This window comes from Gymnoscopelus braueri (genome assembly GCF_963280865.1).
Source record: "Gymnoscopelus braueri genome assembly, chromosome: 1".
Lineage (NCBI taxonomy): Eukaryota > Metazoa > Chordata > Actinopteri > Myctophiformes > Myctophidae > Gymnoscopelus > Gymnoscopelus braueri.
Window position 1 is genome coordinate 12141720 of NC_137603.1, and position 13861 is coordinate 12155580.

At 41.3% G+C, this 13861-nt stretch overlaps 1 protein-coding gene across 1 annotated transcript; it reads left to right on the plus strand.

Moving 5' to 3' along the window:
- Window positions 1–1063: 1063 nt before the first annotated feature.
- mettl21ca (methyltransferase 21C, AARS1 lysine a) lies at window positions 1064–11819 on the plus strand (the record flags this gene model as incomplete). The annotated part of the gene is made up of 12 exons (XM_080431642.1): window positions 1064–1313; window positions 5071–5178; window positions 5695–5793; window positions 5891–6039; window positions 6171–6288; window positions 6399–7229; window positions 8478–8626; window positions 8778–8895; window positions 9162–9989; window positions 10138–10295; window positions 10556–10676; window positions 10840–11819. The coding sequence occupies 12 exons, from the start codon at window positions 1064–1066 to the stop codon at window positions 11274–11276; spliced, it is 3366 nt and encodes a 1121-aa protein (XP_080287768.1). The 3' UTR covers window positions 11277–11819.
- Between the last annotated feature and the right edge of the window lie 2042 nt (window positions 11820–13861).

Sequence of the window (13861 nt, forward strand, 5' to 3'; positions counted from 1 at the left end):
GGAAAGAATTTCCTGAATTTTCAAAAAATAAATTAAAGTTCCATGAATTAAAAAAACGTAAGAAATAGTGAAAATAATAGATCTATAAACTCACAACACATGTAGATCGGCTATTTTCTACTATTAAATATGACTTAAGTGGTTAATTAATTAATCGTTGCTGTCCGGCAGAAACCAGCGAACTCCATTTTTCCGCTTTTGCATATTATTCCATAAATCAGTGTTATTGAACACCCTTTACGTCTGTGTGTTGATTTAAAAAATATTGAACCAATGAAAAGTATTAAAAAGTGCTTCTGACAAAACCAGCTAACTCCATTGGATCCTCAAACTTTCTGCTAAACCAGCTTACTCCACCAAAGGGGGGTGTTATAGTAGTAGTACATAGTAGTACATGTACAAAAATAATTCATTAAATGCGGACCATTGACATACAAAAATGTCAATGGTCTGCATTTAATGAATTATTTTGTGTGTATTCCTTATCATGTAGCTTAATACAAATGGATTGCACATCAACCAAATAACCAGCCTTAGTGTCCTCTACTAACTCTAACCCCAGGCAAACCCTCCCCTTAGCCCTCCAGCTCATATTTCCAGCACAACCCATGTTTACACTCCCCTCGCATCCCCCCCTCACCCATCACCACCCCTCCATGTAGGACTGTGTCCTCTGATCAGGTGAAGAATGAACTGAGGAGGCTACACCGGGGCAAGTCTGCAGGGCCGGATGGTGGTGTTCAAGCATCTCTTCAACCTCTCATTGAGACTGAAGAGGGTGCCTGAGCGGAAGACATCATGCATAGTTCCAGTGCCTAAAGGAGTGCATCCTAGTACTCTCAATGACTACAGGCCAGTTGTACTGATATCTCACATCATGAAGACCTTTGAGAGACTAGTTCTACAGCACCTGGAGTGGAGGATGCCATCATCTACATGCTGCAGAGGGCCTACTCACATATGGAGAAGAAGGGGAGCACGGTGAGGATCATGTTCTTCGACCTCTCCAGTGCGTTTAATACCATCCAGCCCCCCCCTGCTTGCTGAGAAGCTTACATCCATCATGCATGCAGGTGGACCACAACATGGTGGCCTGGATTACGAACTCCAGAAGTTCTCAGACGACTCTTCCATTGTGGGTTGTATCACTGAGGACAATGACTTGGAGTACAGAGGTGTGGTGGAGAACTTCATCAGATGGGCTGAACAAAATCACCTACTGCTGCTGAACAAGGAAGACCAAAGAGCTGGTGATAGACACCAGACGGAGCAAGAGGAGGACCCCAGTACCCATTACCATCCAGGGGGAAGAGGTAGAGATCGTGGACTCCGACAAGTTCCTGGGCGTCCACCTGAACAAAGATCTGGACTGGAAAGACAACACAGAGGCTGTCTACAAAAAGGGACAGAGAGCAGACTGTACCTCCTGAGGAGGCTCAAGTCCTTTAATGTGTGTTGCAGGCCATTGAAAATGTTTTTCCAGTCTGTTGTAGCCAACATTCTGTTCTATGCAGTGGTATGCTGGGGAGGTGGCATCAAGGCCTGGGAGCTGAACAAGCTCAATAAAATCATAAAAGCCGGCTCTGTTGTTGGCCTCCGAATGGAAGGGCTGCAGTCAGTCGCAGAGAGGAGGATTAGGGACAAACTAGACCCCATCCTGGTTAACCCCTCCCATCCACTCTATGGCGAGCTGCATGATAGGGTGAGCACCTTCAGCCAGAGGCTCACTTTCCCCCCGAATATGCATACGGAGCGGTACAGACTCTCAAAAGTATACCTTTTATGCCAACTGCCATCAGACTGTATAATGCATACGAATTCTCTCCCTCAATGCATATGGTTCTGTGTCGACCCGTGATTATGTCCATCTGTGTCTGATGTGTTTCTGTTTGCCTGGTAGATTATTTATTATTTTATAACATTATTCTGCTGTAACGCCTCAATTTCCCTTCTGGGATTAATAAAGTATATCTCATCTCATCTCAACCCTAACATAGACACTAGTTGCAGCTATTGTATATTAATCCATTTCTACCATGACTACCTACCAGGGCAGGAATTTCACATTTCAATTTGTCTTTCTGCCCCAATAAAATGACATGCCCTGAGGCCACAGTGGCCTTAATGCCACACAGACACAGCTGATTTTACCCATTTCTCCTCTACCCCCTACTTGTTGATATTCTTTTTAGATGTCAAAATACAAAGTAGTTTCTACAATATGCAACTAGTAATTTGTATACAAACACATTTTGTGAACAGCTTTATTATTTACATATTGTATATGTATATACAATATGAGGATAATATTTATATATATATATATATATATATATATATATATATATATATATATATATATATATATATATATATTACTTCCATTGAAAATAAAAGGTAATGTGTTTTTTTTTTCCAAATGGGAGCATAGGGTGATAGAGGTCTTCTCCAGTTCAGAAACGTATGAACAGAATCCCATATTTTCACAGATTGGAGTATACATGGGTTATTTGTTATTTTCTTCACATTTTTCATTCCACAGTACAAGGCATAGTTTAAATCCAGCGGTGACATATCATTTGGCCTTTGTGCCCTCAAAACATGTACACCACCAAAGGCCAGTGGCCTTGCCCATAAAATGACAAAATTCCAGGCCTACTAAAATCAGAATCAGCTTTATTGTCACATCACAGGTTTAAGTAAAAAAGTGGGTGAAATTCGTTTTCGTGCATAGTTCCCATCGTATCGTTATTTCCAGAAAAAAAAGAAAGGGAAGAAGAAGGGGGGGGGGGGTGGGAGGAGATCAATCAAAGAAAACAAACAAATTATCTACATATTTACACATAGTACCTGAGATAAGGTGTGTGAGCATAGTAGCAGATGTATACTGGGCATGATATACTTATGAACGTTAGTTAAGGTGCCAGAAAAACACAAAAGTCAGTGCGTTGTACATGGGATTAAGGTGCAAAATGTCAGTGCTTGTCGACCGCATAATCCACATAAGGTAAACTGACACTGGTATAATCCGCAAGTAGGTCCATGAGGAAGAGCAAACAAAAAGTCCAAGTCACTTGTCCCTGGTATAATCCACAGGTAGGTCCAAGGAAGAGCAAAAGTCTGAGACCAGCCTGACTACCTGCTGCTATTAATAGAGCTCCTTAAATATTAAATGACAGCTAGCCAAATATCTGTTACATGCTTGGCTGTGCTTCATTTGGCCATAGTAAGAAGACAGAAGGATTAAAGAGGTGGATTATTAGGTTACTGAAGCCAAAGAGAGATAAACATCATGTATCATTGTCAAGACAAACCTCCACTGTAACAGTTGAATGTGGAAGCAAAATGATGTCATGTCATAAGAAGGAGTGCTGGCATGCACGTGCAAGATGTTAAAGGGATTAATTTCACTCACAGCACTTATTTCTTTTATCCAAATAAGGCTGCTCCACAGCAACAATGAGTATAACAGAACTGGCCACTGACCTAACCTCATCCCTCACAATTCTGGCAATTCTGAATGAGAGCTTGTGAGGTCTCACGTCCCTTACACAAATCATCTGTCAGAAATAGATTACCAAGCGGAGTACCAAGGAGCTTAGAGAGTGTGTCAAGGTCTATGGGATGGAGGCGAGGATTCTGTAAAGTGACACTTGTATTCCAAATACTGTCTAAATGTAATGGAGGGTAATGGATTGAGTTTGTGTTGCAGAAGCTCATGGTTTTCCTATAGGGTTCAAACCCTATCAAACCTATCTTGTTACTCCTCATATGTGCCAAAGCAATTGGGGTCATGGCAGCTAAGTGAGGGACCAGGCACACACCACAGATACCTTTCAAACTATCTGGCTTATTTTTAAATAGTCATGGAAGCCTTTGGCTTTTGTCATTAAATACCCATGATTTATCTTTCAGCATTGTCACGACACCAGGACGATACAATACAGTGAAATAAGAAGAGTCATAAGTCAATGCAGTTTCAAGGTTTTGTCTTTTTAAATCACCCGTTGAGCGGTTGAGAATAACAAATCAGATATAGAGCATGACTTTGCCTACGAATCCTGCTTAACATCTGAAAGTAATATACCAGGCAGGCTGGCCAAAAAAGATAATTTATAACTATAAAATAACCTGGCTCCATCCTCAGTATGGCTCACTTGCAGTGGTGTAAAGTAACTAGTACATTTACTCAAACTACAATTTTGAGGTATTTTTTACTTTACTGGAGTATTTCCAATTTTGTACTTTTACTCCACTACAATTATTTGAAAACTTTAGTTTACTAGTTACTTTGCAGATATAAATTGTTACATTATAAAACATACATTTACCACTTTAGCCCTATTTTATACATAGGCTATTTGAAAATAGCAGATCTACAAGCTCACAAGATTGCGACGCGATGTGAGCTTGTAGATCCGCTATTTTCAAACATTTTAGTACTTTTACTTTTGGGTACTTTAAGTACATTTTGATACCAATACTTTTGTACTTTTACTCAAGTAAATGTTCAATTCCGGACTTTAACTTGTAACAGAGTACTTCTACATTGCAGTATTGATACTTTTACTTAAGTAACACATTTGAGTACTTTTTCCACCACTGCTCACTTGTCTCTCTGCAGCTATTTGTAGAAAAGAGGTAAGCAGCAGGATTTTGTAGTTTCATATACTGACAGTGAGAATGAAATATAAATGTAAACTGAACCCACAACAATGTAGCCTACAAAGACATAGATTATGGTTAATTATTATTTCATATTGTTAACATCAAGTCATGTAATACATTTAGAATGGAACAGAAGGCATTCATTCTTTGGCACATGTTGATATCACAGTTAACATGGCATTGCACAAACCACAAAAGCTTCTGGAACGTCAGTCCAGGACATCCCCTCATCCCCACTATCTGGCAGACAGTGGTAATTGAATATCCCAGCTGTTAGTATTGTGATATTTCAGTATTAATTTGCTTTCTCTGTCTCTTACTGACTACTTAAGAGACAGCTACTTTATCCTGTATGTCTGCCTGTGGGATGTGTTTGTGTTTACTTCACCTCTCTAAAAATAGCTTCTGCCCTTGTGATGATGGTGATGGGAGTGTCCTGCAGGATGCTGTTTCTCTATAATTTCGTGGACGGTGGTCCCATTTTCTGGAGAATAAACCAGCAGGTTACAGGTAGGTTACTGCATCTGAGACTGCTACGTGTAAAACTGATTGTTGTATTTCTGGTTAGAAGTAAATAAATGTCAGAGTTCTTTGATGTTAATTTCCCTGGGTCAAAAACCTGACAACATTGTTGAAGTTATCTGTTGTTTATCTGTTAAAGTATTTTAAACTGGAAGGAGCGTAAACCAGACTGCTTCTCCTGGGATTCTTGGCTGGATGAATACTTGGACTTGCTGAACATGGAACAAGTAGACTGCCTGTTCAAATAATTTGATAAGAGCAGGGACACAATCCACATTTGCCCTGGCAAGTAAGTAACTGTTGAGTGTTGCCCTTTGGGTGTCACCTTTGTTGTTTTGTTGACCTTTTTTGTTGTTGTCTTATACATTTTCTTATTTATTGTGTTGTGTGTTGTGCAAAAAATGAAAAATGAATCTAAAACTATTAATAGTAAAAGAAAAAAAACAATTAAAATGCTTTGTCTTTTCTTTTCTTTTTTCTTTTCACCCACCATCCTGTCAACAGAGATCATGGCCACATTGTTCACATCATACGGTGTGGGGGAGAGCAATAACATGAAAATGGAGGAGGAAGCGGGAGATGGGGAGAAGGCTAGAGAAGAAGGTCAAATTACCATTCTAAGCGAACACTAATGAACTATTTTTATTCAGCTCACAGAGATATGAATGACTTGTAATTTCAAATTCATTTATAATTTCAGTTTTTGACAGCACCAAATCAGCTGTCCAGAGACAAGACAGGGCTCCCAGTTTCTACTTCACGGCTGATAAAGACATTTACTGCTATGCAGGACATAAGATCACCATCACTAGCTCTCTTGACTCCTATGCAGGCACGGTATGGCCAGCGGTGAGTAGCATTTTATACCAGTCTTCTTCTTAGAAAATATAAAATTAACATTTCATATGCATTATTTCTGTCTAGACTTATACATTTAAATCATTCTAACTGGTGATATCAAATAATCTTGTTACCCACAGGCACTGGCATTGTGTCGGTACCTTGAGACTCATCACAAACAGCTGAGTCTTTGGGACAAGGCAGTCCTGGAGCTTGGCGCTGGGACTGGCCTTGTGTCTGTCGTAGCGGCACTCCTGGGTGAGTCAGAGGAATGCATTGCACAGCCAAGTTAGCTCACCTCAATTCACATGACATGACATGTCTGAGACGCTGCGTGCTTTGAGAGGTCCTCTAACCTTGGTTTGCAGGTGCTTGGGTGACAGCCACAGACGTTGAAGATACCCTGAGCAACCTGAGCTGCAACCTGTCCAGGAACACCAAGGGACGATGCCGATACACACCCCAAGTGGCAGCCCTGTCCTGGGGTTATGACCTGGAGAGCACCTACCCTAAATCAGTCTATAACTATGACTATGTGCTGGCGACTGACGTGGTCTATCATCATGACTACCTGGACGAGCTGCTGGCCACCATGAAACATTTCTGTCAACCAGGAACCACTCTGATCTGGGCCAATAAGGTGAGGTTTGAGATTGATCTGACCTTCACTGAGAAGTTTAAAAAGGCCTTCCACACAGAACTGCTGGTTGAAGATGGGGATATGAAGATCTTCACGGCAACATGCCGGGAGGGAGAGACGGAAGACAACGTGGTTGAGGAAACACAAGGCAGTCTTCACGAGGAGCAGAGAGAGGAAGAGGTGGGAGAGAAAGAGCAGAAGAGCGCTGGGGGAGAGGAGAACAAAGAATATTGTGTGAAGGAAGTAAAGGAACTGGGTCAGAATCTGTTAACTAACGGCGTGGAAAAGTGTCCCGATTGGCTTCGCTATGTCAGTACAGCAGAGAATATGGCTGATGAAGCAGTACCAAACAGTCTAAACGAAGACAGAACAGAAAATAACTCAAAGCAGGCCCAGGAGAGAATTGACTATAAAGAACAAGATGAGGAGGAAGATGAGTGCAGCCAGGCATCTGTGCAGAACCTGGAACCAGAGGAAGAACGCTGCAAAGACACTGAGACACAAAGCAATGACTCAACATGTGGCCCTCTGACCAATCAGGATGAAGACACAGGAAGAGGTGAGTCATTGGCTGCATGAATGAAAACACAGTGGTGGGAAGTAGGTACATTTACCTTAAAGGACTACTTCACCCATTTTCAACCTATCTACATATAATTGGTCCTCACTAATGTTCATGATAAAAATGTAATCTACTCGGTCTGTGTCTCATAGGAGGGCTGTGGACACTTTAGAAACCCGCCTACCAGTGACATCATCGTTAGGCAGATTTTCTTTTTTAAACAAGATTCCATTATAGCATGCTAACTTTCCAGGAATAGAAAGACTGCAGATTCTATTCGCTTGGATTCCCCATCGATGATGTCACTGGTAGGCGGGTTTCTGAACTGTCCACAGCCCTCCTCTGAGACAGAGTGAATAGACAAAAATGGTACCATATTATAATGAGCATTAGTGAGGACCAATATAAAGATAGGTCGAAAATGGGTGAAGTCGTCCTTTAAGTGTATTATGTAAAATGTTGAGGTATTTTTTACTTCTCCTAAGTGTTTCCGTTTTCTTAATACTTTATACTCCTACTCAACTACATTATTATATCAATATCTTGTGCTTTTTACTCCACTAAATGTATCTAACAGCTATAGTTACTAGTTACTTTGCAGATTTAGATGATTGATTCAAAACATATATTAACTGTTAAATGATTAGGTACTATTATAGGTTAACCACATGAACCCTAGCGCCCCTATTCTAGTGTGAACATTCTGTGAAAATAGCTGATTTACAACCTCATAGCTCATTGCATCAACGTGTTGTGAGCTTGTAGATTGCTTATTGTTGACGAAAATTTGGTGTAAAGAGAATAAAGGAGGGGGCATTGTACAGAGACCTGGTGGACTCCGGTCAATGAAGTATACAGGGCTCAAGTGTTTAAGCTACCCATTAGCACATGAAGTAACAGTTATCCCCACATTTACCAGCTGCAACATTAAAGTTATGAACACATTAATGCATTACTAATTACAATCTAATTTATTATGATTGTGAAATTAGCCAGTCTGCATAATGTTTGGTACTGTAAGTATATTTGATGACAATACTTTTGTAATTTTACTCAAATACAATTTTGAATGCAGGACTTTTCTTGAACATAGTATTTTTTTTACATTGTGGTATTGCTACTTTTACTTAAAAACAAATCTGAGTACTTCCATCACTGACCATGAAATACGTTCTATAAATCGACATCAACTGCAGTCTCCATTTATAGAAAACAATTGTGATTTGATCAATTTGCTCTGTGCAGCAAAGGACCCAGGGCATATGGCTGAGAGTAAACCAGCCTGGGCTCCATTGTTCTACTCCACATTTGGAAAAGACATCTACTACTATGTAGGAGAGAAGATCACCATTCGTGAATCCATAGGCTCCTATGGAGCAGTAATGTGGCCAGCGGTGAGTGTCTCTGCTGACATGAAAACAGACAATACAGATTACAGTGTTGGGTTCCAAAGATGTGATACTGTGTTGTCATTGCATGGTTCACATATCATCACATGAACAAGTGGTGTGTTACTCAGTCCTACTGGTTCCCTCTGTCTCACAGGCATTGGCTTTGTGTTGCTACCTGGATAACAGCAGGCAGAAGGTGAACCTGATGGGGAAAGATGTTCTGGAGCTGGGAGCAGGAACAGGCCTGGTTACCATTGTGGCCAGTCTGCTGGGTATGACTGACGAACAAACATTTAACAGCTTAGAAACAACAGAATCGATATCATGCATGGAAAAGGAATTTGGACATGACAATGGGATCACAGCACGACACACACGCCGACTCACACAACTTAAAACTGTGTTTTAACTGTGAATCTTGACTTCACCTGCATCGGCCTGAGTTGTAGTTTTCATAAACCATAACTTGAATTATTGAACATTTCAAATGATAGCCTTTTGTGCAATTCTGCGTAAGCTCATGATCATGTCTTTTCAGGGGCCTCAGCAACAGCTACTGATTTACCTGATGTGTTGGGTAACCTGCAGTTCAATGTGATGAGGAACACAAAGCGATGCAGGCACACACCCCAGGTTACAGTCCTGTCCTGGGGTTACGACCTGGAGCGCACCCACCCTAAATCAGTCTATCACTATGACTACGTACTGGCGGCTGACGTGGTCTATCATCATGACTACCTGGACGAGCTGCTGGCCACCATGAAACATTTCTGTCAACCAGGAACCACTCTGATCTGGGCCAATAAGGTGAGGTTTGAGATTGATCTGACCTTCACTGAGAAGTTTAAAAAGGCCTTCCACACAGAACTGCTGGTTGAAGATGGGGAGATGAAGATCTTCATGGCAATATACCGGGAGGGAGAGACGGAAGACAACCTGGTTGAGGAAACACAAGGCAGACTTCATGAGGAGCAGAGAGAGGAAGAGGTGGGAGAGAAAGAGCAGGAGAGCGCTGGGGGAGAGGAGAACACAGAATATTGTGTGAAGGAAGTAAAGGAACTGGGTCAGAATCTGTTAACTAACGGCGTGGAAAAGTGTCCCAATTGGCTTCGCTGTGTCAGTACAGCAGAGAATATGGCTGATGAAGCAGTACCAAACAGTCTAAACGAAGACAGAACAGAAAATAACTCAAAGCAGGCCCAGGAGAGAATTGACTATAAAGAACAAGATGAGGAGGAAGATGAGTGCAGCCAGGCATCTGTGCAGAACCTGGAACCAGAGGAAGAACGCTGCAAAGACACTGAGACACAAAACAATGACTCAACATGTGGCCCTCTGACCAATCAGGATGAAGACACCGGAAGAGGTGAGTCGTCGTCCACATGAATGTAAACACAAACCATGCAGTACATTCTATAAATCTACATATCTGCTATATATATTTCAACATCAACTGCAGGCAAAGCCTCCGCGTGAAGAAAACAATAGTGATTTTATCAATCTGATCTGTGCAGCAAAGGACACAGAGCAGATGGCTGTGCAGCAGCAGAGTAAACCAGTCTGGGCTCCCACGGTCCACTCCAGATGGGGAAATGACATTTACTACTATGTAGGAGAGAAGATCACCATTCACGAGTCCATAGACTCCTATGGAGCAGTAATGTGGCCAGCGGTGAGTGTCTCTGCCAACATGAAAACAGACAATACAGATTACAGTGTTGGGTTCCTGTTTGATTTGAAAAGTTAATTTTGAATGAGGCAATTTTAAAAACAAATGAAAACAAATAATTCAGAACAACAGTAAAATGAAATAAAATGCATAATCGAAAAGGAGTGAGAAGAAGCATAGCTGCTGTTATTGCATGGTTCACATATCATCACAAGAACAAGTGATGTGTTACTCAGTCCTACATGGTTCACTCTTTCTCATAGGCATTGGCTTTGTGTTACAACCTGGATAAAAACAGCTGGCAGGAGGTGAACCTGATGGGGAAAGAGGTTTTGGAGTTGGGAGCAGGAACAGGCCTGGTTACCATTGTGGCCAGTCTGCTGGGTATGACTGACAAACAGTTTAGAAACAATATCATGCATGGAAAAGGAATTTGGACTTGACAATGGGATCACAGCACGACACACATAACTTAAATTCCCGAACATTTCAAATGATAGCCTGTTGTGCTATTGTGGGTAAGATAATTATGATCATATTTTTTCAGGGGCCAGAGTAACAGCTACTGATTTACCTGATGTGCTGAGTAACCTGAGAGACAATGTGATGAGGAACACCAGGGAGCGATGCAGGCACACACCCGGGGTGTCAGTACTGTCCTGGGGTTACAACCTGCAGCGCACCCACCCTAAATCAGTCTATCACTATGACTACGTACTGGCGGCTGACGTGGTCTATCATCATGACTACCTGGACGAGCTGCTGGCCACCATGAAACATTTCTGTCAACCAGGAACCACTCTGATCTGGGCCAATAAGGTGAGGTTTTCGACTGATCTGAAATTCACTGAGATGTTCAAAAAGGCCTTCCACACAGAACTGTTGTTTGAAGACGGGGAGATGAAGATCTTCATGGCAACGTGCCGGGACTACGTGGTGGAGAGTCACCTTAAAAGACACCGGTGGGATCTGGTTCAGAAATAGATCTGACGTTCACTGAACTACTAGAAAACACTTCTCCCTGACCCTGCTGACTCCATTTCTTAAAGCTAAAGATTTTATGTGCTCTCATATTAAGGGTGTCATTAAGCTTAGTTTAAATAGTACCATCATATCCTGAATGAGCCTTACCTGCTCTGCCGTCTCCATCAGCTTCCCAAAGTAGAGGGAAACGCAATAATCTTCGGGTTGAAAAAGAAACAAACACAAATAACTAAATCCCAGTAAACAAAATGTGGTTTCGGTACAAACAAAAAAAAAGGTTCTTTTTTTTTACAAATGTCATTGTAACTTATGAGTGTTATAAGCCATAAAGCCTGTCCTTGCGCTACATTCAGCAGCACTGTAATTTGGAAGATAGTGTTTTATCTGCCTTCTCCCTGCGTTTACCATTACACTGTGTTGCATTAAATATAAAACACGTCTATCTGATGACCTCACTGGTAGGACAATTTAAAACTATATGAAATAGAACAGAATTGCTGATGTGATTGTTTACAGAATTAATAAACTTTCTTTTTGCAACGCCTCCTGTACAAATTACTGATCAGAGATAAACAAACCAGAAGGAACACCAAAATGTTATAAGTGAGCAGAAACTAAAGAGCTTCTCCGACCTTTAATAGTTTGGTATGTAAATAACTTAAGTTACACTATAGATTGACAAACCAAAAATATCAGTTATAGAAGGGCTGATATAAACCTGCAGGGCATAGAAAGTCTTGCTATAAATGAAAATAAATGAAACCCAGGGCATAATCAAATTCTTCCAAATCCTTTTATTGTCATTTTCCTTGTGTGTGACATAGTTCATAGGTGATCACAAAATAGTGCGATAAAACGATAGATAGGGTTCTTCTTTCCATATGTCATCGAGGAATAATGGTTATAAAATATTACTATGAACATACAACCTTAAACTCATAACATTCCTTAAAATATTGGCATTTTACTAGGTTTTTAGGATACTACATATAAATACAAGACATCAGAAGTACTTCTGAAATCTTTGTTTGGACACCAGCAGTGGGGGAGCAGTAAAGATATGAGAATCCTGCTAGGTGTCCACAATGGACGGTACAGTCCTGTGGTGAAAAAAAATAAGGCCATTTCCGGCTGTCATTGGCAACGTGTAGACAGCAGAACCCTGAACATAATGCCTTGTTTAAGCCTGATTTAAGTCGTACACCAGTGTCGTGCCCCTAAAATAGCCCATCTAAAAGCTCCCAATGCGCTGTGAGCTTGTAGAGCTGATATTGTCAGCATGCTACACTTATACTTCGCTGCAGGAAGTGTCGATTGACAACAAGAACAGATCGCAACGCGGTTAGCTTGAAGATCAGTTCTTGTCTGCATTTGAGCTTAATTTAGGTCTGACATTAAACAAAATGGGTAGGAGCTGAGGAGACATCATTCTGAGGGTAAAGAGGTACAGATTACCGACCCTTTGACCTTTGGAGGGATAGGAAAACCTGACCCCAAGAAATCCTTGTGCACTTGTGGATATTGGTGAACATCTCAAGTGTCTTAACTAAGCAGTGTGTGGTGACACTGTAGCTCCACCTGCACTACCAAGTGGCATATGCAACGCTATTCTACTACATACAGGTTAAATACAGGTTACTGCTAAAAACTAAACAAAAAAGAACAGGGACATCAACAAAGGAGTAGGTATCTCAATGTGCTTGGCATAGTTTCTACAAGCGTCTAAGGGTCTTGTGGAGGAATACAACACTGTCCTTCCATGAAGTTCCATCATGTGTTGGGTTGATGATGGAAATGGGAAAACCATCACCATTCCAGATTTCCCATAGGTGTTCATTCAAGTTGAGATCTGATCTGGTGAATACATACAGGCTACACATTGCAGTCATGCAATAAACACCGCTCAGCAACACCACATCCCTTGGGGATGTTGTGGATCTAACTAGAATAGAACTAACAGGCCAAAAGGGAGGTCATTGGCATTTTCCTCTCTCAAGGGCTAACGGGGTGTCAGCCTTGCCCGAAGAATGTACCCCACTGCCTAGTCTCACGTAGCCAGACAACTATTCCACAATCTCCGAATGATATACTGTATGGAAGCATTTGAAAATTGTGGGAGGCAACAGTCTGTCCACACGAGACCACCCACTGCCTAACATAGGAAAATAAATAAAACAACATTTGCGGCTGGGCAGAACTACCATGAAAATCAGTGGTCAGTTCAACTTCATTACATCAACTGGTACACACCAAGCCCCTGTAGCATATTACGTACAGTCGTACATGCTATTGTAAATAAACTGAATCCACATTCTTTACAGTATTCAGGTCAGGTTTCTGTAATAGGTATAAGATGTCCATGGTCCTACACAGGGACCATAGGACACTTCCAAACCACATGGACATTCGTTGTGGAAGAAAAGAAATAACCCATGCTTTATCAAAGAAAAGATAGATCTGAAGGCAGACTTGCTAATGACACTTTCACTGAAACATTCTTTTACACCACTCACTAGTATACAGTACATACAGTCATTCACAAACACACGCACACACACACACCCATGGAAATAATGACAGTGGGA